Source organism: Pteronotus mesoamericanus, unplaced genomic scaffold (assembly GCF_021234165.1).
Source record: "Pteronotus mesoamericanus isolate MK-2021 breed Mesoamerican mustached bat unplaced genomic scaffold, CSHL_Meso_final contig_164, whole genome shotgun sequence".
In the NCBI taxonomy this organism is placed as follows: domain Eukaryota; kingdom Metazoa; phylum Chordata; class Mammalia; order Chiroptera; family Mormoopidae; genus Pteronotus; species Pteronotus mesoamericanus.
The window spans coordinates 5625478-5653350 of NW_026555065.1; the positions used below are offsets into that span (position 1 = coordinate 5625478).

Genomic DNA, 27873 nt, shown 5'->3' on the forward strand with positions numbered 1-27873 from the left:
CCTGGACACACAAACCCATACCTCCCTTCCTCCACCAATTGTAGTACAGCCTGGTAGAGGCAGCTAGGTCAACTCAGAGCAGCCCTGCCAGTGGCTTCTGGCTATAGGAAGGTGGTACCAGGAACACACAAGAGATTCATAGCCTGTTACTTCCAATCCATGGGCAAGGTGCCCTGAGACAGGTAACTGGGTTGAAAGGGGGAGCCCACCTCTTGGGGGAATTAGAAACATTTTTGACAGTAGAGGTGACATTGCACCACAGGGATCCCAGAAGCCCCCAGCAGTACAAGTAATAGAAGATAAAACTTGTGCTTCAGTGCCACCTACTGAAAAACAAAAACAAATAAACAAAAACTACTTATCAACCTGCTAAACAGTGAAGTGTCAAATTTTTTACAAAGCAGTTTTCATTCCCACAAATGGCCCACGCAGAAAAATAACCCATCAAACACAATGGCTAATCAAGATAACAAGAGAATTCAGAAAGACAATAAAACACTCTAGGAAATAAATTTAAAGACATTGAAGGATGTGATTTAAATGACAGAGAATTCAAGATTGCAGTTCTAAAAATACTCAATGAAATACAAGAAAGCTCAAAAAGGTAATGCAATGAATTCAGAAATAAAATCAATGAACAAAAGTACTTCACCAAAGAGATTGAAACTATTAAAAAAAAACAACAAATAGAAATTCTGGAGCTAAAGAACTCAATAAAAGCGATGAAGAGTGGGCTTCCAGCTGAGATGGAGGCATAAGTAGATACTTTGCTTCCTTGTACAACCAAAAGAAAGATAACAACCAATTTAAAAAACAACAACAAGAACTGCCAGAAAATCAAACTGTATGGAAATCCAACAACCAAGGAGTTAAAGAAACATTCATCGAGACTGGTAGGAGGGGCCGAGACAGGCAGCCAGGGTGGAGAGGATACATGGCAAGGTGGCAGCAGGCGGACCGGGCGGTTCCACATTTGTGTGTGGATAAATTGTGAGGAAAGACTGGGAGCAAGACAGAATCCATGTAGGGTTCCAGTGCAGAAAAAGAAAGCCTCAAAACCTCTGGCTGTAAAAACCTGTGGGGGTTGCAATTGTGGGAGAGACTCCCAGTCTCTCAGGAGAGTCTGTTGGAGAAGCCCACGGGGTCCTACAATGTACACAAACCCACACACCTGGAAATCAGCACCAGGGCAGCACCCAGAAGGGCCTAATTCGCTTGTAGGTAACAGGGGAAGTGACTGAAAAGCAAGGCAAGAGCCAAGCAAGTGTCATTGTCCCCTCTTTGACCCCTCCCCTACATACAGTGCCACAATGCAGTACAGTGGGTTGTACTGCCTTGGTGAATACCTAAGTCTCCACCCCTTGCAAAGTCACAGGTGCACTGAGACAAAGAAATATGGCCCAAATGAAAGGACAGATCAAAACTCCAGAAAAAGAATTAAGCAATTAGGAGATACCCAACCTATCAGATGCAGAGTTCAAAAACAGGTTATCAGGGTGCTCAGAGAACTCCTTGAGTATAGCTGCAAAATAAAGGAAGAAGTGAAGACTATACAAAGCGAAATAAAGAAAAGTATACAGGGAACCAACAGTGAAGGGAAGGAAACCAGAACTCAAATCAACGATTTGGAGCAGAAGGAAGAGATAAACATTCAACTAGAACAGAATGAAGAAACAAGAATTCAAAAAATGAGGAGAGGCTTACAAACCCCTGGGACTTTAAACATTCCTATAGCTGAATCATAGGGATACCAGAAGGAGAAGAGGAAGAGCAAGAAATTGAAAACTTATTTGAACAAATAATGAAGGAGAACTTCCCCAACCTGGCCAAGGAAATAGACTCCCAGGAGATCCAGGAAGCTCAGAGAGTCCCAAAGAAGTTGGACCCAAGGAAGCACACACCAAGGTACATCATAATTACATTACCCGAGATTAAAGATAAGGAGAGAATCTTAAAAGCAGCAAGAAAAAAGGAGACAGTTACCTACTTATGGGAAAAGGAGTTCCCATAAGACTCTCAGCTGATTTCTCAAAAGGAAACTTGCAGACAAGAAGGGTCTGGAAAGAAGTGTTCAAAGTCATGAAAGGCAAGGACCTACATCCAAGATTATTCTATCCAGCAAAGCTATCATTTAGAATGGAAGGGCAGATAAAGTGCTTCTCAGATAAGGTCAAGTTAAAGGAGTTCACTATCACCAAGCCCTTATTAAATGAAATGTTAAAGAGACTTACCTAAGAACAAGAGGATCAAAAACTATGAACAGTAAAATGACAACAAACTCACAACTATCAACAGCTGAACCTAAAAAAAAACACAAACCAACCCCCAAAACAGCCCTGCCTGGTGTGGCTCAGTGGATTGAGTGTCTGCCTGTGAACCAAAGGGTCGCAGGTTTGATTTCCAGTCTAGGGCACGTGCCTGGCTTGCAGGCCAGGTCCCCAGTAGGGGGCGTGAGAGACAATCACACACTGATTTTCTCTTCCTCTCTCCCTCCCTTCTTCTTTCTAAAAATAAATTTTAAAAATCTTTTAAAAAAACAAACAAACTAAGCAAACAACTAGAACAGAATCACAGAAATGGAGATCACATGGAGGGATACCAGCGGGGAGGGAGGAGAATGAGGGAAAAGATACAGGGAATAAGAAACATAATGGGTAGGCACAAAATAGACAGGAGGAAGTTAAGAATAGTATAGGAAATGGAGAAGCCAAAGAACTTATATATATGACCCATGGGCATAAACTATATTGAGAGGTGGGATGCTGGAGGGAGGTGGGTACTGGGCAGAGAGGGATAAATGGGAGAAAAAAATGGGACAACTGTAATAGTATAAACTAGAAAATATACTTTAAAAAAAAGAGATGAAGAATGAACTAGTGGTATTAGGAAAGAGAATACCAGAAAGAGGAAAGAGTAGATGACACAGAAGATAGACTCAGGTGTAAAAAAAAGAATCAAGATTACAAAAAGAAAAAAGAAAGAACCATATAAGAATATGGTTCTACTCCAGTAGAAAGAACAATATAAGAATAATGAGTATACCAGAAGGAGAAGAGCGGGAGAAGGGAGCAGAGAGCCTCTTCAAACAAATAATCAACAAGAAAATCCCAAACCTATAGAAAGCACCAGGTCCCAGAATCCAAGAAGCTAATAAGAGAACACCTTATTATCTCAATTCAAAAAGGCCTTCTCCAAAGCCATTACATTAAAACTGTCAAAAATCAATGGATAAGAATTCCCAAGGCCAGGCAAAAGAAGACAGTATCCTATAAAGAAAATTTCATTAGAATATCATTGGATTTTTCAGTGGAAACCCTACAAGCTAGGAAAGACTGAAATCAAGTATTCAAATTATTAAAAGAGAGAAATCACGAGGCAAGAGTAATATACCTAGCAAAGTTATCCTTTAGATATGAAGAAGATATAAAAGCTTTGAAGACATACAGAAGCTGAGGAAATTTACCAACACAAGACCTGCACTACAGAAAATACTGTAGGGTGTTTTTCTACCAGAAACAAAAAGACAAATGGAAACAAAACTATGAGCAAGATAACTAACTGACAACAGAAACAGGAAATTGCAATCTGTATTCAGAATAGGGTAACAAATACTTAAATATACAAAAAGGTTAAAGAGGTAAAAACATTTTTAAAAACAAACAGTAGTTACCACAATTTGGAAATGAACTCAGGTTAATTAGTGAAAGAACCAACATAAAGGGGGAGGCTGTAAAGGACTGAATTTGTACAGGTAAATGGAGATAAAATGCAATCTGAAGAAAGAGGACTACTATGTGTATGTAAATGTATATGTGTATGTATATGTATATGTGTGTGTGTATACACATATGAAACCTTCTTTTGCACAAATATAATGGTAATCCTCCCCCAAGATAATCTAGAACTGAGGCACAAAAAAGGGGAAAAGAATAATAGGATACCACCAAAGTAAAATAAGATACAGAAACAAGAGAAAAGAAACAATGGAGACACAGAGCTACCAGAAAACAAAAGATAAAATGGCTTTAGGAAATCCTCATACATCAAGAATCACACCAAATATAAATACACTGAACTCAACAATTAAAAGGCATAGAGTAGCGGATTGGATTGAAAAACAAAACCCAACTCTATATTGCCTTCAGGAACTCAGCTGCAAGAGCAAACACAGACTCAAAGTAAAGGGGTAGAAAATGACACTCCCAGCAAATGGCATCCAGGGAAAAGTGGGTGTAGCTGTACTTATATCTGACTATTTATTGGGACACAAAACTAGCCTCAACAAATTTAACAAGGCTGAAACCATACCAAGCATATTCTCTAACTATAATGCTTTGAAATTAGAAATCAACTGCAAAAAGAAAACAAATGCAGATTAAACAGCATGCTACTAAACAATGACTGTGTCAAAGAAGAAATAAAGAAAGAGATCAAAAGATACATAGAGAAACATGAGAATGATAATACAACTCTTCAAAATTTTGGGGCTACAGCAAAAGTGGTAATAAGAGGGAAGTTTCTATTTACAGGCCTACCTCAAAACTCAAGAAAAATCTCAAATAACTAATCTAACATTTGACTTTGACTAACTAGAAAAAGAAGAACAAACAAAGCCCAAACTCAGCAGAAGGAAGAAAACAATGAAAATCAGAGCAGAACTAAATGAAACAGAGAACAAAAAGACAACAGAAAAATTAATGAAACAAAGAGCTGTTTCTTTGAAAAGATTAATAAAATTGGCAAACCTCTGGCTAGATTCACTAAGGAAAAAAGAGAAAAGACTCAAACAGAAGCAGAAGTAAAGAAGAAGTTACAACAGTTACCATGCAAATACAGAAGACTATAAAGAATTCTATAAAAGGCTGTACCCACCAAATTTGATAACCTAGAAAATATAGACCAGTTCTTAGAAATATACTGAGTTGGCCTAAAAGTTTGTATCGTTTTTCTGTAAAATAAAAGACACATTTTTCATTTTCACCAGTAACTTTATTGATTTGGATATTTTGAGAATATGGGTTATCTCCCATTATTGGCTGTCTAGTGGGTAGAGGTCAGGGGTGCTGCTAAATGCCTTCAAATGCATAAGACAGTCCCACAGCAAGGAATAATTTGCCAAATGAGTAAATAGTAACAAGAAAATTCGCAAACCACTTTTGACACATTTGATCAGTCACAGCACCTTCTTCACACACTGTACAAATCTTTTTTTGAGTTTCAGTTGTGTTTTTACCTTTCTTGAAATAATGAAGCGTAATATGCTGAAAATGCTGCACATCTTCTTTCATCTTTAATATTAAAATGGCTGCATAAAAATTCACCAATTTTGATGTTTTTTGGTAAATGCACACTGATATGACAGCTGTCACTACACAATCTAACACAATTGTTTCAAATGAAGTTAAAGACAACTAAGCACTAATAGAGCCATCATATGGAAAAAACTAAAAGATCTTTTTGGCCAACCCACTATAACCTTCTTATACTGAATCATGAAGAACTGGAAAATCTAAATAGACTGGCCAACAGAAAATTCAGTCATCAAAAACCTCCCCAAAAATAAAAGTCCACGACCAGATGGCTTCACTAGTGAATTTTACCAAACATTCAAAGAAGATTTAATGCCTATTCTTTTCAGCTCTTTCAATAAATTGAAGAACAGACAATACTTTTTACTCATTCTACAAGCCAGAATTACCCTGATACCAAAACTTGGCAAGTACGACACACACAAAAAGAAAATTACAGACCAATATCTCTTCTGAATATAGATGCAAAAATTCTCAACAAAATATTAGCAAACTGGTTTCAACAATATATTAAAAAGATAAGATCAAGTGGGGTTCATTCCAGGGGTGCAAGGATGGTTTAACATGTAAATTGGTCAATGTGATACACCACATTAAAAAAATAAAAGATAAAAATTATACGATCATATTCAATAGGTGCAAAAAAGACATTTCACAGGATATAACATCCATTTGTGAATAAAATACTTAAAAATGGGTACAGAAGCATGCCTCAACATCATAAAAACTGTATATGACAAATCCACAACTAAAATTATACTCCTAGCTACAGCAATCAGACGAGAAAAAGAAATAATAGGAATCCAAATTGTAAAGGAGGAAGTAAAACTATTTGTAGACAACATGGTGCTATGTATAGGAAACCCTAAAGACTCCACCAAAATACTATTAGAACTAATACATGAATTCAGTAAAGTTGAAGGATATAGAATCAACATACAGAAATCTATTGTGACTCTATACACCAACAACAGAAGATGAGAAGGAGAAATTAAGAAAATAATCCCATTTACAATTGCATCAAAAGCATAAACTATCTAGGAATAAGTTTAACCAAAGAGGTGAAAGACCTCAATTCTGAAAACTATTCAACAATGAAGATATTAAAGAAGATATGAACAAACAGAAGAATATATTGTACCATGTTCATGGATTAGAAGGATCATTATTGTTAAAATGTCCTTACTGGCTAAAACAATATACAGATTCAATGCATTTCCTGTTAACATACCAATGGCATTCTTCTCAGAACCCGAGCAACAAATCAGAAAATTTGTATGAAACCACAAAATACCCTGAATAGCCAAAGAAACTGTAAGAAAGAACAAAGTGAGAGGTATCGCATGCCTGACTTTAAACTATACTAAAAAGCTACTATAATCAAAACAGTATGGTACTGGCAAAAAGAAAAAAAAGGGGGTAATTATCTTCTGAAGGGCCGGCCCCTTGTAGTAAGAGCTTCTCCTGAGAGGTGAGTGTTCTAGGAACCCATCTGTATCAGCCTACAAGCTGCTGCTGTTATGAGAGGCTGTGATCAGCCTCAGTGAATTTTTTTTGAAGACTGTTTCAAAGCATTTGCTCATTTCATGGTGGGTGACTTAAGAGCACACCTGACCATACCACGCAGAGTGTTCAGTAGTTTTTGACCAAAAACGGCATGACCCCCCTGCTCCACCCTCCATATTCACCATATCTTTCCCTGAGCAACTTTTTGTTTCCCTCCAAGGGGAATGTTTTGCCAATGTGGAAGAGGTGAAACAAAAAATGGCAGAAGCACTGAAAGGCATCAAAATTGATGAATTCAAAACCTGTTTTGAGCAGTGGGAAAAAAGTCTCAATAGGTGTACTGCATCAAATGAAAAGTATTTTGAAGGTGACTGAAGTTTAAACACACAAGAATAAGTACAGTTTTTTATAAATAAATTCCGATTTTAGGGGGGGCGTCAACGGAATAAAGAGCCCAGAAATAAAACCTCACTTATGTGGTCAACTAATCTACAACAAAGATGGAAAGAATATACAATGAGGGTAAAGATAGTCTCTTCAATGAGTAACGTTGGGAAAACTTAACAATGCAAAAAAAGAAAAAAAGAAAAAAGAAATTGGACCAACTTCCTTACATCATGTACAAAAATAAAGTCAAAATGGATTAGACTTAAATGTAAAACCCAAAACCATAAAATTCCTAGAAGAAAACACAGGCAGTAAATTCTTTAACATTGATCTTAGCGAAACCTCTTTGGATATGCCTCCTTGGGCAAGATAAACAAGAAAAAATAAATGTGGATATGTCTCTTTGGGCAAGGTAAACAAAAGAAATAAATGGGACTACTTTAAAATAATTTTTTGCACAGTGAAAGAAACCATCAACAAAATGAAAAGAACCTACTTTTTGAGTGGGAGATGATATTCACAAATGATACATCTGATAAGTGGTTAATTTCCAAAATATATAAGGAACTCACACAACTTAATGTCAAAAAAGACCAACAATCCAATGAAAAAGTGGGCAGTGGCCCTGACCAGTGTGGCTCACTTGGCTGGGTGTCATCCTGCAAAGTGAAAGATCATCGGTTCATTCCCAGTCAGGGCACATGCCTAGGTTGTGAGTCTGGCCCCAGCTGGGGTGTGTATGAGAGGCAACTGATCAATGTGTCTCTCTCACATCAACGTTTCTCTCCCTTTTTTTCTCCTTCATTCCCCTTCCTCAAAAAAGAAGTAAAATCTTTTTAAAAAAGGGCAGCGAATCTAAGAGACTTTTCTCCAAAGAGGACATACAGATGGCCCACAGACATAAGAAAAAATGCACAGCATCACTAATTATCAGGGTAATGCAAATCAAAATCACAATGAGATATCATTTCATACCAGTCAGAACGGCTATCATCAAAAAATCAAATAATGAGGATGTGGAGAAAAAGGAACCCTTGTACACTTTTGGTGGGACTGTAAATCAGTATAGCTACTATAGAAAACTGTATGGAGATTCTTCAAAAAGTTAAAAGTATAGCTGCTATATGACGTTGCTGGGCAATTCCATTTCTGGGCATTTATCTGAATAAAATCAAAACACTAATTTGAAAAGATATGTGCACTCCTATGTTCACTGCAGCATTAATTACAATAGCCATGATATGGAAGCAACATCAGTGTCCATTGATAAGTGAATGGATAAAGAAGTTTATATATATGTGTGTGTGTGTGTGTGTGTGTGTGTGTATTCACACACGTGCATACGTACACACACACATGCACGCACACAATGGAACATTATGCAGCAATAAAAAAGAATGAAATCTTGCCTTGGCTGGTGTGGCTCAGTGGATTGAGTGCTAGACTGCTAAGCAAAGGGTCACCAGTTCGATTCCCAGTCAGGGCACATGCCTCGGTTGTGGGCCAGGTCCCCAGTGGGGGGCATGTGAGAGGCAACCACACATTTGATGTTTTTCTTTCCCTCCCTTCCCCTCTCTCTAAAAAATAAATAAAATCTTTAAAAAAATAATTAGACAAATGTATTTGAAAAATAAAAAAATAAAAAAATAAAGAACAGATATATAAGGAATAAAAAAAATAAATGATTAAAGAAAGAATGAAATCTTACTGTTTACAACAACATGGATGGATGTAGGTGGTATTATGCTAAGTAAAATAAGTCACACAGAAAAAGACAAATACCATATGATTGTACTTATATGTGATACCTAAAAAACCAAAACAAATCAAACAGGCCCATAGATATAGAGAACAAACTGATGATACCAAAAGGGAGAAGTTGAGGGGCTGGGTGAAAAAAACAAACAACCAATATGTGGAGGTTCCTGTTGAATGAGATTTTCTCCACATAACACATTCAAAAAGTACATATTTTTATCAGAATATTTTATTTCAAGAGTTAACATCTTTTTCCAAAAAGTAAATACAATATAGTTATTTCCCTGAGTATAAAGAATTAACCCTATAAGACAATTACAAAATTAAGCAATTAGAGGTACATAGTTTTTTGCATTCAATTATACTTACATTACAAATTTATTCTTAAAAACCTCATGTATTTTGGAACTTTAATGATTAAAAAAACAGTTCATTTTGCACCTGTGATATTAAGGTGTTTCTGATCTGTCTTTATCAAATTCCAGAGCAATCTTTAAAGCAGTGCTATTGAGTCCAACAGACTGCATGTTACATATGATAGAAACAACTATTCCTCTTGGAGGAACCTTGTTATATAGAGATTCTGCATCCAGTTCTTCAGGAAGGATCAGCAGGACACTACTGGCACCCACTGCACCTCCAGTATGGGAGGCATAATGACGCTGCTTCCTACAAGAACCATATGTTTGCTTCTTTTCCACAACACCCCATGCCATTGCATATTTACCCTCTTTATCCCAAGACATTTCTGTGTTAGGGACTGGTGTCCAAATCATAACCATTGTTTCTGGTTTGAGATATCCAGGTAAAAGATTTTCATTTGAGTTCTTAAACAGCCCGACTTGGTAACCATACAACATCGCATTCCCAAATTTCAGAAGGTCACCCACTGTTGACAGAAATCCACCACCAGCCCATTTATAGGAGTTATCCACGTAAGGTGTGTTGACAAGACGTCTCTTTTTATTGTAAACATAAAATCTAAAATAAAATAAAATAAGAATGGTCATTAAAAATTTAATAGTCTACTATTGACTTCATATATGAAAATGAATAGGAAAGTGTACATGAGACAGATTGAATTTCAAAGTAGTAATCATACATTCTCAGGAACTAACCACTAATTTTCAGTATGATTCAAATCTTAACTTTACATATAACTAAGTAAGCTAGTCTAATTACTTTGTGAATTAATACATCGAAGTTAAATCGTTTTTTCCTGCTCATGCTGAGTGTATAAAACTTCCAATAATTGCAAAAATTTAATGATTACGACTACACATGATATATTTGCTCCATGCATATGCAGAAACACCTATGGTTTGGTAAATATTCCTTAGGCATAGAGAATTATCTCCCATATGTAAATTTTATAAGTATTGGGTTGGCCAAAAAGTTCATGTGTTTTTCCCTGTAAGATGGCTCTAATAGTGCATAGTAGTCCTTACCTTCATTCAAAACAATTTTGTTAGATTATATTGTGACAGCTGTCATATCAGCATGCATTTAAAAAAAAAACTTAGAAAACTGGTGAATTTTTGTGCAGCCATTTTAATATTGAAGATGGAAGAAAATACTCAACATTTTCAGCATATTATGCTTCATTATTTCAAGAAAGGTAAAAACACAACTGAAACGCAAAAGAAAATTTGTGCAGTGTATGGAGAAGGTGCTGTGACTGATCAGAATGTGTCAAAAGTGGTTTGCAAAGTTTTGTGCTGGAGATTTCTCATTGGATGATGATGTATCGTGGTTGTGCAGACCAGCTGAAGTTGACAGTGATCAAATCGAGACATTGAGAATAACCAATGTTATACCATGTGGCAGAGAGCCAACATACTCAAAATATCCAAATCAATAAAGTTGTTGGTGAAATAGAAAAACGTGTCTTTTATTTTACAGAAAAAACTAAACGGACTTTTTGGCCAACCCAATGTAAGAGTACACATCAAGATATTTAGAAATAAGGTTAATATTTGTAAGGAGACTAGAAATCTTGGCTAGAAATACCATGTATAATGATGTGATATTATACTTTCCTGGTGTGGCAAAAGAAGCTGGGGTTAGCAAACCTCAGTTTGAACCCCAAATCACACCCTTTCTAGCTATGCTTATTTTATTTAACACTTACACAGTTCTCACTATGTGCCAAGCATTGTTCTAAGAACTACATAAATATGAACTAATTTTATTCTTGTAACAAAATTAGGAGATACAACCCCTACTTTACAAATGGGGAAACTGAGACATGGGGAGTGTAAATAACTTAGCCACATTGACACAGCTGGTGAGTGGCAGAGTTGAATTCAAACCCAGGTAGTCTGGCTCCCCTATTCTATGTGCTTCTCAGCTTCATCATTCTACCTCACTGTAAAGTTAGGACAAAAGAAAGTCTACTTTGCAGAGTTAAAAAATATATGCACAATGCACTTTGCATATTTCTGGCAGGTACTTAATAAATGATAGCTGTTATTTACTCATGCATTCAACAGTTATTGATGGAGCACTCACTTTGAGTCAGGCACTGTTTGGATGCTGGGATAAAGTGTTGAACAAGAGACAAAGTGACCTCATGAGGTTTCTTTTCTAATGTGAGGAGACTATAACACAAATATTAGGTAAATAAAATTTAGTCACAAAATAAATAAAACATGAAAGTTAGCTCAAGATAATCCTTTCTTTCATGGTTCATAATAAAATGATGTTCTTATGTTTTTAGTGTGCTGACTCTGTCTCCCCTCAAATCATCTTCACCTTCATTCTACTTTGGCTATTGAAAAGCACTGTCAGACCTGAATCTCACCACCACTTTAAACTCTTCTATTTCTAAGGTCTCCAACTCAGAAATTCCTTCTTATGACTTCGATTCTTCCAGCTATCTGACTGAACCTGCTCTCTGCCCTCACCGCAACTGCCATCTAATCCCCTTGATTCTTCCCCGTCTCCCCATATATCTACTGATTTGATCTGATTTCTGTTCTAGCCTGAACTAAACCATCAGCCCTGTCAACTATTTCAGCTGTCACCTCACTAGCACCTTTAGGTTCCTCACGCTTCTGACTGATCCTGAGTACATACAGGTTCCCCTTTCCTTGGTTCCATTATTCTGCCAAGAAAGGTTATAGAAGTTCATATAACAAAGGTGACTAATATTAATTCATATTCTTGCTAAGGGTCTTCACTGCTGTTATCAAATCTTTTAATTCTTTTCCTGGTTATTCCCTGGTATATTCTTCATAATAGCTATTGCTAATCTCTTCTACCCTGAGCTCTCTACTTCAGTCCCAATCAACAGATAATTATATCTCTTATCTTACTGAGAAGATTGAGGGCATCCAAAGTGAACTAGAAACTCCTATCTTTATCTTGAAATGCATTTATATCATCATCCATTCTTTTTTCCTTCTCTCTAGTCACTTAGTAACTATTCCTCTTGTTTTAAAGACTAATTCCACTACCAACATCCTTGCCTCTGCACCTTTGCTCCACCAGTTATATTTTCTCCATCATTTATCTCCTCGCAGTCCATTCTCCATGAAGAAGCCAAAGACTGTGTCTCCTCCCTCTTCCACACATTTGGAACCCTCCAATGGTTACCACGTAGTAATAATAAAATCCAAATTTCTTACCGTGGCCTACAACACAACAGTCTTCAAGAGAGGCAGTACACAACCCCATACACAAATATTTTGGAGGCATTTTTTTTTCAGTTGTCACAATTCTTACAGGGCTCTATACTGACATTATGTAGATAGGGGTCCAAGGTTCCTAAATGGACCTCATGATGTGTGGAAAAGTCCCACATAATGGTCCATTCTCCCTTATGCGGCAAGGCCTTCAACTGTCATACCAGATATCATGTAAGCAAAATATCTATTTTTAATTAGCTGATCCTAGAACTCTTTCCATTTTATATATAAACACAAAGTACTTTTTGCATGTTTTTACTTTATAATACATTTTTCTTGACTATAATGGAGAAGGGATAAGAAGAAGCTAGGAAAATTCCTTGGCAAGTGGAATGGGGAAACTGAGACAGCTGATTCAAACTGGCCTCAGCGATCACCCTGACTCACCTGCCTCCTCCCTCGCATGACCACCCCCTTCAGCACTAAGCCCTCAGGACAATGAGACTCTGATCAGCATCAAATAATCTTGGGAACAAAGCCTCAGGTCTGTTGACCAAAGTGTGTTTGGGTTAAACTAGAGATGACATCTAGGCCTCAGTTTTGTGTTCAGCTTCAGGCCCAGAAAAGCAGCAAAACCAGATGAAGCAATGCCATGACTGACCTCAGGACCAGATGCAATGACCTATAACCCCCTATCCTAGAGCCGGCCAATCAGTAGAGACCATACTCTGAATGGGCACACCTGGAAGGCTGATACCTAGTCTACTGAGATCCTCCCCTGAGACTTCCCCTAAAATTCCCACCTTTAGAGAAAACTAAAAACCCTTCAGACAAAGGACCCAGTCCACTCTCCCTGGAGCATGCCCACACCTGTCCCCCTTTCTTTCCTTACATGTGTATTTTTGTTTTCTTTCTCGTAAGGCCTAAAGGCTCTCAGGAGACTAACAACCAGGGAATCAGTGCGGAGCAGTAACTCATCCTGGGCTAACCCTCTGAACCTGTCTCCAAGGGCCCTTATTCTGCTTCTGTATTTTGTTTCCTGAGCCCACATAGTCCAGCTGGCTCACTTCTGCCTGTGTGACCTTCCTTCTAAAAGACCAAGGCAGCTCTCTGAGCAGCCTGCTCCATTCTTCTTGAGTGTACTTTTGCTCTGCTTGCTAAATAAACTTTCCTTTGTGCTAGAGTTCTTGGCTCTGAATTCTTTCTTTGCCAAACTCAAGAACTGAGAGCAGTCATCGCCATGAACATAACTACTGGGGAAAAAAAAACAAAACTGAAGAAATAAACTGCATTTTATTTTGCTCAAAGCTTGAGCCAGAGTTGGCCACCAAGGCCATAAGCTGAAGCATCAATACAATACACTTTTTTTGGTTTGCATTTACAGTTGTCACATTTATAATGCTTTTCTGTATTAAGCTGTGTCTGATCTTAGGATGTCTTCTAATGTTGTCATGAGTAAACTTTAACATATTGAAAAAGCTATTATTTATTGTATGTTATATTTCTTTCTTTTCTTCTTTGTATTTTAATTAGAGTATTGAGTGTTGGTATATGATTTATGCCTTTCATTTTGGTATATTAAAGAAAGTATTGTAAAACATTTGTTAAATTAAAGGGCAGCAGGTCTAACAACACTGAAACTCACTATCCAAAATGTTTTATCCCCTGGTTACCTTTTTGATTTCATCACTTACAACACCTTGTTTTGTTTCTTTCATGCCAGGTATTTCTGTATTTGCAAGAATGCAAACTAGCTTTCCTTATCATTCATGTCTTGGCTTAATTAACATGGCCTACAAACCAATGTATTTTAAATAAATCCCACCCCTCATCCTCTCCTTGTTACTCCATATCACATTGCCCTGTTTTATTTTCTTCATATCAATATCCAAAATTCTTATTTAAATTATTTTTACATGTCTCTTCCCATAGAACATAAGTTTCATAAGGGCAGGAACCTCAGCTACCTGCAATCATGCAATTATGATTCCTCTATCCAGAATAGTACTAGTCAGTAAGTGCTCATTAAACATGTTGAATAAATGAAAGCACCATTTGTTAGTCAAATATTTCAATGACAACATCTTGCAAGGCACTGGAGAGACAAGTAAAGCCACATACTGTGGTTGCTCTCAGGGGGTTAAGAATCTTGTTGGAAAACTCTAAATTTCAAAGCACCATATGAATCATCTGGGGCTTTTGTTAAAATGCAGCTTCTGCTTCAGTGGGTCAGCGAAGGGCTTGAAATTCTGCAATTTAACAAGCTCCCAGATGATGCCAATACTGCTGGCCCCGGTGCCACACTTTGAGTAACATTAGCAGGTTGTGAGATGACTAGCTAAAATGGATGCAAGAAATTCTGAGCACTGGTGAGAGAAAGCCTCACTAGGTGGCTGCTCACACAAACCAGGCTGGGGAGGAAAGCAATTTAGTTTGTCTGAAGCAGAGAGCTGGAGGGAGTAAGTGGCAAGAGGTGATGCTAGAGGAATAGACATGGGACAGGTCACAAAGGATTTTCTGTGCTATACTAGGAGCTTTGACTCCTTCACCTTAGCTCACAAAATGCTCTAGTTTCCTAGATCCTAAGGAAAAAAAATCTTTTATCTTTTTATTCTTGTTACGCCTTCCAGGTAATAGTCCTTTCTCCCTCCTCATTTACTGCCAAGCTACATGAAACAGTCCACATCTGCTGTTTCCATGCACTCACACTGCACTCGTTGGATTCCTTAAAATCTGGCGACCATTCTCTCATCACAACCAAACAGCTCTCCTGTGGGTTATCAAGGATCTTCTGTTTCCCTTTGTATAGTCCTTGTCCTACTTGCTCCACTGTTAACCAGCATTTCCCTGATACCCCTCTCAGCCAACTCTGCTCTGAGCTCTCTCTTCTAGATCTCTATCCTGATTCTCTATACCCCTTCAACTACCAATGGTCCCAATTTCCCAGGTCTTTTCTTCTGCAGAGATAACTATAAATTTGCATCTGCACCACCACCCCTGTTCCAAATTTATAATCAAAATTTTTATTAGCATTAATAATTCTCAAATTTTGTTTTGGAGAATGGCAGGAAAGTTGTTTATCAGAATCACTGGACCTCCTCCCTCCCAAAATCACATCCTCCCTTCAAAATTAATAATTTTGGAGGGACTGTGGGCATAATTAGAAGAGTAACTCTCTGTCTTCAAGATTTTTATATGTTCCCTAAAGCCCAAGTTATAATATTGGGTGAAGGAGAGGTGGCCATAGGTATGTGCTTTGAAGATAAAACAAAGTCTACAGAGAATCTCTATATGCTCTCTTGAGAACCAACAACTTGATATGTGGTCTTCTCATGTCTCAAAATGAACATGACTAAAATTAATTAATGTCTTCCAAACCTTCTCATATTTTTCCTCTCCATTAAAACCTTGGTTAACTCTCTTGCCCTCAACTCGTATATCCAATAAGATGCTAAATCCTATTATTCAACCTCTGTTTTGTGTCTTATCCTTTCTTCCTTCCATTCTTGTGGCCACTCTCACATTTTAGGTTCTAATTACTTTCTGCCTAAACAATGATTATACTTGGAATTCCAAGCCAATCAAATCTAAAAGAAACCAAATAATAGAAATACATTTTCTCACTCAGAAACAGAGTTCTTAAAGTGAACTCCAAGTCTGTAAACTAGCAGAGAAAGATCGGTATATTTTGTCTAATAATCAGCTTTTCAAACCATTTCAAACCACTTATAATGAGGCTGGAAATTAGAACTCCTCAGTTACTCCTCCTTTAAAATACAAAACTATGGAGAATTTCAGACTTTAATCTAGAATTTTAAACTTTAAATAGTTATATTTTAGACTTTAATCCCTTGATTCCTTTTCACAGAGGACAAATTAATGGCTTTTCAAAAATATAATTTATTCAGCTGGATAATGACTTTATTTCAAATTCTTAAGGAATTTCTGGTCAAAACAAAATGGGATATAGATACGAGTTCTTGAGTAAGTTACTGGGACACCTTTGTAACTGAATAACTGATGGAATGATGCCAGGTGACAAGCAGCCTCTTCCGACTCGCTTAAGAATCTCTAGATTCTGCACAAGAACATTATATAACCACAGAAATCTACATCTACAAACTTAGAAATTCAAAATACTTTCATGTTTAAAATAGTTCTTAAATGCACCACTTTGTATCTTATTGTTATGAAAACTTAAAAAAACCCATAGAATTTAAAATGCACATTATAAAAACCAATCCACTTTAACATTCAGCATTAACATCTGGATTGAATCTACTACCAGAATTTGTCAGCCAAAGGCATAAGAAATAAGAAGTAATTTTAGAAGATAATCTAGAAAATAAAGATAAAAAAGAATAGTAAAAAAAGAATAATAGAAGGTAAAGGTCATACTTATACTGTCAAAATATAGCAAACACTTCAGAAAACATTCATTTTATTTGGTTTTGGTCCCATCCAATTATAAAAGAGATTTTATTGCAAGTACTGTGACAAACGCATAGAAAATATGAAACAAGTCCCCTGGGTGGGTGACTCAGTTGGCTGGAATGTCATCCTATGCACCAAAAGGTTGTGGTTTTGATTACCAGTTAGGACACAACCTAGGCTGTTGGTTCACTCCTGATTGGGGCACATATAGAAGGCAACCTATTGATGCTTCACTCTCTGTCTCTGTTTTTCTCTCTGTCTCTGTCTCTCTCTCTAAAAAAATCAATAAACATATCTTCAGGTGAGGATTAAAAAATATGAACAAAGTCTAATAACAAGCTAATGCATTGACTAAGGATTCTCATATCAACAAACAGAGTGTCTTCCAGTAGCAAGAACATTCACTCCACTCCCTTGTGGGTGTTTGCTTAAAGGGTTATTTAGTTTATTTGCCTATTCAGAATATAGTTGTTATACAGACTCAATATATCTATTTGCATATACAGAATCAATACTAACTTTTCCATTAAAAAAACAATTTTATTCAGGAAAATGATGTATCCAGCTAAAAACTAATTTTTCTGCTTTCTTACAGCTAAGTGTGGCTTGTGGCTAGAATTCTGGCCAAAGAAATATAAGTAGTATGTTGGGGTGGGATTCTGAGGAAATACTTTAATAGGTGACGGAAACTGAAAGGCATTATTTTAAGCACACAAATGTACACACAGAAAAGTGATAAAGACAATAAACGTTTACTCTTGGAATGTAACTTTAAAAAGACATGGTCAGGGTAGCATAAACATATTTAATTTATAATTATGACCAAGGAGTCAGTAGACTAAGTAGCAAAGTTGGAAACTTTTGCTGGAAATTCTATTTCCTGCAAAATGGTAACATAAAACAAATCAATAGGAAAATGTATTTACTAAGTTTACTTAAAAAAATACTTATGTTGAAATGATTCCTTTTACTCCCTGAACTCTAAAAAAAAAGCTGGCACCTTTGAGCTCTTTTCAAATAATTAGTACAAAAAAGAAAAAGAAAAGTGGAATCAGTTGACTTTTAGAGGTCCAAGTAGATAGTAAGTCAACTAAAATTAAAACAAAGCAAATGGACAGAACATTTTCCTAGGTAACAATCTTACCATCGTATTTATTTCAGCAGCCTATTTAATCTAAATGAATCAACTACCCCTTTAGCACCACTGGGTATTACCAAAATCTGAGGAAAAAACCCAAAGCAGATAGGAACCTTTTATAATATAAATGGAAACCTACTGCCTTTTTTCAAAGAATGGGAGATAAAATGATATGACATATTTTGGTTTTTTTTAAAAAAAGGATTTTATTTATTTTTAGAGAGAGGGGAAGGGACAGAGAAAGAGAGGAAGAGAACCATTAATGTGTGGTTGCCTCTCACATGCCCCCAACTGGGGATCTGGCCTGCAACCCCAGGCACGTGCCCTGACTGGGAATTGAACCAGTGACTCTTTGGTCACAGTCTGGCACTTCATCCACTGAGCCACACCAGCCAGGGCCATATTTTGATTTTTGTGCCAGTCATAAATCATTCATTAAGAAAACAGCTAATGAATGACAGCTGCTCTGTAGCCTGTACATTTATAGAGCCTTAATTTTTAGTTTAGAAAATAGCTCAATGATACGTAATCTTCTCTCCCTTATATATGTCTAGGAATTCATTATCAAATGCCTAGATCTAAATCAAAATAAGGTCATGCATCTATGCCATTTTTATTAGAGAATATTTTTAAGATTCAATTGACAACCTATGATTATTTGTCAATTTTTCTTATACTTTCCAGTAAAATACAATGTTGGACCAAAAAACAAGCAAACAGGCAAGCAAACACAAGAGTCTGAACTGGTTGAGAGCTACAGGCTATTTTATTTTATTTCTTTTCTTTTCTTTTTTTCTTTTCTTTTTTTAATCCTCACCTAAGAATATGTTTTTATTGCTTTTAGAGAGAAAGGTGGGGGGAGCGAGGAGGGAAGAAAGGAGGGGGAGGCAGGAGGGAGAAAGAGGGAGAGAGATGGATCAGTTGCTTCCTGCCTCCTGTATGTGCCCAACGGGAGATGGAACCTGCAACCCAGGTATGTTCCCTGGCCAGATACCAAAGCTGTAGCCTTTTGGTGTACAAGATGATGCTCCAACCAACTGAGCCACCTGGCCAGTGCCTGGCAATTTTAAAAATTAAAATTCACTGCTTGCTGCTAACCCAATTTCTTTCAGGTCCAAAAAAATCTTTCAGGCTGATTAGGAATGCACATTTAATTCCTTTAAATAAACTGATAGCTTAAAAATGGTAATTTAATTAAATATAACAGAAGATTAAACAAAACTAGTGTGGAGATAGGAGGCTAAAACTAAAAAAGTTCCACCATTTCATCTATTTCAAGGACTGTTAAGCCACTTAAAGCATATACAAGTGGAAATAGGCAACAGTAGATTTGTTAAATGTTACCTTTCTAATAAACCAAATAATTAGAGTAAAATAGAAAAGAAAACAACATAATCATAAAGCTCTTACTAGTCATTAGCATCACAATTTTCTCCCAATGCCCCTTTTACAGGTTACTAGTAAAAATTAGAAATTTTTCATTTACTATATTTTAATGAAATGACTTTCAAACTTTTACAGTGGAGAAACCTGGCAGATACCACCTCAACAAAGCAATTAAAATTACCATCGCCAATAACGGGACAGATGGACATCATGAGACTTCTGCTATAATGGACATTATTGAGACAATTGGCAAAATTTGAATAAGGTCTGTAGATTTGTTAAAACCATTGTGTCAACGTTAATTTCCTACATGTCTTTGTTTTTAGAAAATACACATCCAAGTATATATCCGTAAAGGAATAAATACCATGTTTGCAACTTATTTCCAAATGGTTCAGGAAAAAAAATCCCCACCAAAAATATATAGATAGATAAAGCAAATGTAATAAAATGATAACATCTGCAGAATCTGGGTGAAGAATATATGGAAATTCTTTATACTTTTAACTTATTGTTATAACTTTTATTTTTATTTTTAAATTGACTTCAGAGAGAGAAAGAAGGGAAAGGGAAAGGGAGACCCCAGAGAGAGAGCAAAAAATATCGTTCTGTTGTTCCACTTATTTATGCATTCAGTGGTTGTTTCTTGCATGTGCCCTGACCAGGAATCGAACCCAAAACCTTCATGTACTAGGACAATGCTCTAACCAACTGAGCTAGCTGGCCAGGGCCATATTATAACATTTTTAGAATAAATTATTCTTATAACTTTTCTATAAGGATAAAATAATTTCAAAATAAAAGTTAAAACAATTAAAAACAATAAAAGGTAAACAAATATAGCATTAGCTTATAAACATTTAAGAAAAAGAGGTGACTAAAGAGCAAATTGTAGATTATCATGATGGGTACAATTTTGGTTTAATTATTCATGTGCTTAAATTATTATTGCTGCCTTTCATCTAAGGATATTGGGAGTACTTTACAAACACACTTTATAAATGAAAAAAGAGACATGCAGAAAAGCTCCCAAAATGTGACAAGTTGATTGTGGAAAGGAAATAAGGAAAATTTGAGGTTTAATTGATAGCATAATATTAAGATGTAATCATTTACCTTGCTCTATTGTAAATCACTGGTTCATTTTCTTCCTGCACAGTTGTCAGCATATCCAAGTCATGGAATATTTTCTGCATATAGTCCAAATATTTATATCCTGAAGCTCTTTCAACTATGGCTGCCAGCAGGGTATAGCCAAAAGTTGAATACAAAAACTGACTACCTTGAGACATCATTGCAGGGAGGAAAAAAAGAAAATGATTCATTATTATTTAAAAACATGTAAGTATTTTCCCACTGAAAGTTGGTATATATCTTAAAATTGGAATATTTCACTTCAGCATTTATAACACATTGTGGATGATGTATTAAAATTTAGTCAGCTTTGTCATGACCTTGCTTATTCCATGTCCCTAACACAATAAAATTATTATCAATATACTTAAAATTTCACATGCATCTACTCCTTTCTATGATAATAAAGTAAATAATATAATTCTACCTCAAACATAACACATATCCTACAAAGTGGCAAAAAAAAATAGGAAGGGAAAGAAAAAGCAAATTTGGATTCTTGAGTTAACTGTCTTGTTCTGAATATAATCACTCCCCATTGTTTAAGGCATAAATAGTTGTACAAGTTATTTTAATAAAACATATGTAGGTATAAAAACCTTTTTTCAAATACATATTACAATACAAACACATATTCAAATATGTGCATTGTTTCAAATATTAACTTTTTCTCATTTTAGATTCTGGAAATGTACTAAAAATGCGTGAGAAACTTATTTTTTAATATCCAAAATTATATATTAACATCTTTGCCCTTATTCATTATACCTATATAATACTTACTCATGGTAAAATATCTTTTAAAATGAAAATGGAATAAAAGAAGATAAACCTACGTTTAGTTTGAAGATATTAAGTGGTTTCAGTAGGCATCATACCAAAAGGTATACAAAAACAAAGTTATTTTTATAAATTAGTGTTTTTGAAAAGAAAATTAAGTGGATGAACACTAATTTCTTTAAGGAATAAAGGCAAAACAAGTTGAGGAATTTAAATTATACCTAAGTACTAAAGTACTAACAATACTTTATCATGTCCACTTTGGTCCAGTTTTTGTTTGGACCAACATTTCTCCATAATTTTTCCGCAAATATCTTGAAATATTAAATCCACTAAGTGACTGGGTAGCCTCTGTAAGGCTAAACCTAAACAACTAGCTGCCTGGACATTAGTCAGGAATTACGTGTGAAGTTCTTAACTATTGTTAAGAAATGCAGACAAGCTCTGGCCAGTGTGGCTCAGTTGGCTGGAGCTCACCCGTAGACCAAAGGGTTGCGGGTTCAATTCCTGGTCAGGGCACATAGCCAGGTTGCGGGGTTCAATCCCCATTTGGAGTATGTATGAGAAGGTCGCCAATCAAGGTTTCTCTCTCTCTCTCCCTTCCTCTCTTTCTAAAAGCAATGAAAAAAATAAATGTCCTCAGGTGAGGGACAAAAAAGAAAAGAAATGCAGACAGAAAGCAAGCACTGGATTAATAACAAAATCTATGCCATAACCACCTACCACATCAAAAGCATTCAGGATATTATTTTGGATTTTCTGAAAATTAACTCTTCAATAATGATGAGTTTGTGAAAAGAAGAAATTAACACTCACCAGGTTTAAAGAACAAAGGATCATTTTTAAATAATCGTAGGGATTCAATTGAATTTTCGAACTTCTCTTTCAAGTATAATTCGCCTTGTTCAAAATCATTTTTTTTCTTGACAGGTTTGGAATTCCGGCCTTTGGCTTCATTATCCTGCTCTATCTTAGCTTTAGCAAAGTCATTCCTTTCATTAATTTTGCCTCCTTTTTCTTTTAACTCTTTTTCTTGGTCAGATTCTATCTCTTTCATCATCTTCAAGGCTTTATAAGCTTTCTCTTCTTTCACCTTTTTCATGTCTTTTTCATAATGACGAATTCCACTTAAATGGGAAATCAATAATCTTGTTGTGACAGACACCTAATTATAAAAACACGAGCTTTAGTTGCATTATTAAACTATAACAGAAAGTTAGTATCCTCGGAATAATGCCTTAGTAATAGTTTTCATTTTAAACTGCTGTTGGAAAAATATTTAACATACAAATCTTTAGCCTCAAATATCAGAAAATACCCACTTGATTATCATTTGGATACAAAAAAAATTAACAATAAGTAAAAACAAACCGAAGAGTCCTTGCTGGTTAGCTCAGTTGGTTAGAGTATCGTCCCCATGTGCCAAGGTTGTGGCTTTGATCCCAGTCAGGACACATACAAAGAAGCAACCAATGAAGCATAAATAAGTGAATGACAAATCAGTTTCTCTCTCTCTTCCCCCCTTCCTCTCTCTCTAAAGATCAATGAATTTAAAAAGAATCTAAACCAAACCAAACCAAAAAATCCTATGCAACCTTTTAAACTACTATTAAATGTGCCATTTGAAACCAGTTAGTTTCATTACCTTTTCACCTTCATATTCTTTTTCTGGGAATTCGGGAACATAATGTTGTACTGGAATATCAAGATCCAGTTTCCCCGCTTCCCACAATTTGGCAAGAGCAACCATGGTAAGGCTTTTGCTGATACTCGCAATTCTCATAACTGTCTCTGGTTTGCATGGTACACGGTTCTCCACATCGGCATAACCTAAACCTTTGGGGAAAAAAAAGCAAAAAAATCACTACTAATAAGCTTCATGGAAAGGAGACTTAAAAAAGTGAAATAACACTATCTTAAAATATCACGTGTATTCATCTGAAGAAAAGATATTCCATTTTTTAAAAAAGATTTTATTTATTTATTTTTAGAGCTAGGGGAAGGAAGGGAGAAAGGGAGGGAGAGAAACATCTATTGGCTGCCTCTCATATGCCCCTAACTGGGAACTGCCCGCAAGCCAGGTGTGTGCCCAGACTGGGAATCGAACCAGTGACCTTTCCCTTTGCAGGGATGATGCTCAACCAACTGAGCCACGCCACTCACAGCAATATTCCTCTTTTATCAGTTAATGAAAACTTAACATGTAAGAAATGAGTGTCTTGACACTGACAACAGTAAGTCTAACAATTTAACCTTATAACTAAACTGAATTGTACATTGGGCACGACAGTAATTTTCTAGCTGATTCAAATAATAATTTTTCTAGGTTTACCTAAACAATTTGGTAATGCCACATTTTAAATAAATTACTACACATTCTTTAAAGAAAACATCATTGTTTTTCTTCAGATTATATTTATTTTTGATGTTTGAGTGATTTTTCACTGAATTCTTTAAAATAGCCTCCAATAAAAATAAACGTGAAGAGGACCTGCAAACCCAATCTAGCTAACTATCAATTTAATTCAGCTGTAAGTCAGAGGGAAAGCAATGTACTACCAATTTAAAGCTCTTTCTACAAAAATTTTTAAGTTTCATTTCATCTTCTGTATAGGCTGAAAGTGGAAATCTAAGAGATAGAAGGAAATGAAATCTAAAAAGAAAGAAAAGGCATACAATGATTGTTTTTAAACTGTAAAGGGATTATGCTATAATATTTGCATAAAAACAAGGCCCTTGCCTATAGAGCTGACATTGGTATAATTTTGGTTACAATATTTTTCATAAGTCACGTATATTCATTAGGCTATACTTGGGGGAAGAATCGTTTTTCTTTAAATTCAATTCTCTACTCCCCGCATAGTAAGTGGCAAATAAGTACTACTTTATTTAAAAGATATCTGAGACAACATTTCCTAAAAGTACAGTTCCTCAAAACCTAGACTGACAAGTTGGTCCAATTTCTGTGGAATGAAGAAGTAAATCAAATGATAAAATATGATTTGATACATGTATCATAAAATGATTAAAAGTTCCCAAAGCTTCTAGCTTTTTGTTTCAAAAAATAGCTGCCACTTCTGCCTACTCAAAAAAATTAATGAAGTATATAGTAAACTTGTTAAGGTCAGGAATTGTGAGCCTTTTACAGAATAGGCAACTCAATAAATTGTTGACTGAATTAAGAAGAAAAACAAAATTCTGACATTTTATGTACCCATAAGGGTTATCTACAGATATGCATTTAACAGATTGTCCATATACAACTTTCAGAACAATAAATCCAATCTTTAAAGAAGAGTGGGCATAGAAAGAAGCCATTTTTAAGACTCTTAACTTATTCATTAGTCACATTTAAATCTTATTGATAGAAACTGGATACTTTGAATCTTATTGATAGAAACACATTTTCTCCAACATGGATAGTTTTATGTAAACTGAATAGTATTTCATGAGATTTCACGCCAAGCAGTAGAACATCAAGATTTCACTTAACAACAGGCATAAAACAAGTTATTAAACAACACTTTTCTGAGCCTACCTTCGGACCAGATTTCTTTTCCATCTACAGAGACTCCAACCACTATGCCGGGCGCGCCCACCTCATCCTAAGAGCGAAGGGGAAAAGAACGGACAGCTCAGGTACCTCCACCAGCGCTCGCACCCGCGGCGCGTTCCAGGCTCCGCCCCCGACACGCCCCTCTATCTGAGCCCCGCCCACCCCGGCTGCAGCTGTGCCGGGCGCTAACGGTGAGGGGTGTGCCCGCTTGCACCACGAGTGGGAAGGGGCGGTCCCCGAGGCGGGCGGTGACCTCCACCCCGATTTGGGCAACCCCCAAGAGCGTCTCGACCGCGGCCGGACGGTCGGAAAACGGGAAGTCTTTCTCGGAAGCTGGCTGTGGGCATCCCATAGCCCAGGTTGGGGTCAGCTCGGCCCGGAGAGTTGACCACCGAGGGGCCCCATTCCGGGGTAACACTGAGGTTGGGACGGTGGGTTCCCAACCGCCTACGACCCTCGTCGCCGTACCTTGATCCTGTGCAGCAGGTCACGGCTACTGTCAATGGCTCTCGCGTAGTGCCTGGTGGTGGGCGGCGTCTGGGTCTGCAGAGACCAAGGGGCGAGGGGCTGCTCCTTCGGCGGCGGCGACTCCACTTGAGGCGACACCTCGGGGTCGGGGGCTGTCGGGGATGGCGCGGGGGCTGCTCCCCTTAGCCCGCCAGCCAGCTTCACTCCGAGCGCCAGCCCCAGCCCTAGCCCGAGGCCCCCGACCCAGCCGGGGCCGAGCGGCGGCAGCCTGGCACGATAGTGGGCTCCGCGCCGCCCATAGCCCCAGGCCCAGCCTCCCAGGGTCGCGGCTCGGGTCGTCACGGCTGACTGGAGCCGGTACATGGCTTCTCTGGCGAGACTGCAGCTTCGGAGTTCGCTCAGACCGGGCCGGCGGCGGAGGCACTGGGGAAAGAGGGGAAGGGAGGAGAAGGGAGTGGAGGAGGCGGCGACCGCGCTCAGGCACTAGCAGTCGACGCCCGATGGTCCGAGCGCCGATCGCTTCGAGCCCTTCCTCCTCTCCTTTTCCTCTTTGCCTTGACGCTAGATATCTCTTTCATCCCTCGCTCCCCACCCCAGACGAAGTGTCACCTTTTCAGAGAAGCCTTCCTAGGCCCTGGGAGAACTCCTCCGGGCGTTCTCGCCACACCTTGACCGCCAGTGCGCACACCTCCTTAATAGTACTTAACACTTTGTTTCCTTGAACTAATCTGATTCCTTACTAGGCTGTGACCTCTCTGGATCCCCAGCTCCTGGAACAGCGCCTGGCATCTTCTTTTCTCTCAGAACGCTCTTTTCTCTTTCTTGCCATCTTCATTTTTTTATGTATCATTTCAGCTCAAAAGGCTCTTGTAAAAGCCTTTTATTTCCAGAGATCCAGTTTCACACCACATCAAACATATTAAGTTATATACAGGGCTGATATTAAATTGTTGTTGTAAAAGAAAAGTTTTTTAAAAATTTGCACCTGAAAAATTTTAATCTAAAATAATTAATGTGGTTTACAGTTAGCCATGATTTCTGGTATCTCTAGATGATCAGATATTCTTGTGAAAGAAATTAACCTCAAATTGCTACAAAACCTAAAACGTATATAATCCTAATTGAACAATTAATGGCATAATGTTAATTTTGAAGATAATTAAATGTCCACTCCAGTTTTACAATTTTCTCTTTATACTTTAGGAGGTACACATATACACGCATTCCTGAAAGATTTTTGAAAGCTTATTGGCCTTAAGTACTGGGGCAATGTACCCAATATATAAAATGATCCTGTCTTGTAGGTGGAATATATAGAGAGTTCATAGGTTTGAATTGACAAGGTGTTGTCAGGGGAAAAAAAAGCTGTAAACAACATGAGTTAATAATTGTTAACTGGAGGAAAAGGCAATAATGGTAACCACACATAGTCAGAAAATACTGGGGCTAAATAATTATAAGGTACTGGGGCTGCTCACAAAGCCTACACCCCCAAAAGGCCAGGGTATGCTAGGACCCAAAGGATTTGGCGTGGAACTCACAGAAGTCCTTAGAGCTCCACCTGCAGTTAGAGTGGAGAGGTGCACTCTGTCAAGATGATACTGGAGATTCCTATCACAGGGGCCCCACTACATAAGTATATGACAGTGAGAAAAAAGAATACAAAGAGAAAAATGTAAAAGACAGCCAATGACGGTTACAATAAGTGCTGATTTTATCATTATTTAGAAAACTTTACATATATATTTTATGCATTCTTCCAAACCTCTCCTTGAATCAGAACTGGGACAAAACACAGAGGCATATAGAGAGCAAAAGCCAAGGTCCAGGTGGACTTCCACCAGTTTAGAAGTAGATAGAGGTCACCCAAAGTGTGGCCTCCGTGAAAGTAGCAGAGAATAAACATTCTCCATGCAAACAGAGTGCCTAGGAGGCAACCTGACCAAGCAGCTAGCAGACTTGTTTGTAGGATCTTTACTACCACCATGAGGCAGGAGCCCAGAGCTCCAATATTTTATCTGGCTTTGGGCTGGGAGCCATAAAAACCAGATAGAAGAGAAGTAAGACACTAGACTGGAAGAGGAGTGAGAAGACAGGAAGAGAAAGGAAAAGGAGAGGAAGAAAATGAAAGAAGGAAAAATTTCCACTGAAAACAAACCTATAAACTAAATTTCTAAAACATGAAGGAAAATATTTCTAAGAAAGACTGGCAACAAAATCAATAATCAAAAAGTGAAATCACCTTTGACAAAAGAAAGCAGAACAATCTACAGGAAAAGTAGGAGGTGGAAAAGAGGCCATTCCTTGGCTAAAAATAAAAATATGGGTTGATAGAAAACAAATATATGTATATTTTAAACAATGAGATACCACTATATACCTGTTAGA

The 27873-nt window shown here is 37.2% G+C and overlaps 1 protein-coding gene across 3 annotated transcripts; it reads right to left on the bottom strand.

The window, feature by feature from the left end:
• Positions 1–9173: 9173 nt before the first annotated feature.
• On the bottom strand, positions 9174–25935 carry LACTB (lactamase beta). 3 transcript variants are annotated; one of them, XM_054565316.1, is made up of 6 exons: positions 25486–25935; positions 25000–25066; positions 23107–23297; positions 22278–22626; positions 20664–20829; positions 9174–9941 (listed from the first exon to the last, which is right to left on the bottom strand). In XM_054565316.1, the coding sequence occupies exons 1-6, from the start codon at positions 25846–25848 to the stop codon at positions 9410–9412; spliced, it is 1668 nt and encodes a 555-aa protein (XP_054421291.1). In that variant the 5' UTR covers positions 25849–25935; the 3' UTR covers positions 9174–9409. The 3 variants fall into 3 exon arrangements, 1 of the variants encoding a protein (XP_054421291.1); XR_008528424.1 differs by having other exon boundaries at positions 9820–9941; positions 20664–20825; XR_008528425.1 differs by lacking the exon at positions 9174–9941 and adding an exon at positions 11483–11560 and having other exon boundaries at positions 20664–20825.
• Positions 25936–27873: the final 1938 nt, after the last annotated feature.

Coding starts and splice junctions, on each gene's coding strand:
- LACTB (XM_054565316.1), bottom strand. CDS start 25,848: ATGTACCGGCTCCAGTCAGCCGTGACGACCCGAGCCGCGACCCTGGGA. Junction 23,298..24,999: donor AAAAGAAATCTGGTCCGAAG/GTAGGCTCAGAA, acceptor TTTTCCCCAAAG/GTTTAGGTTATGCCGATGTG. Junction 20,830..22,277: donor TCCTTTGTTCTTTAAACCTG/GTGAGTGTTAAT, acceptor TGATGTCTCAAG/GTAGTCAGTTTTTGTATTCA.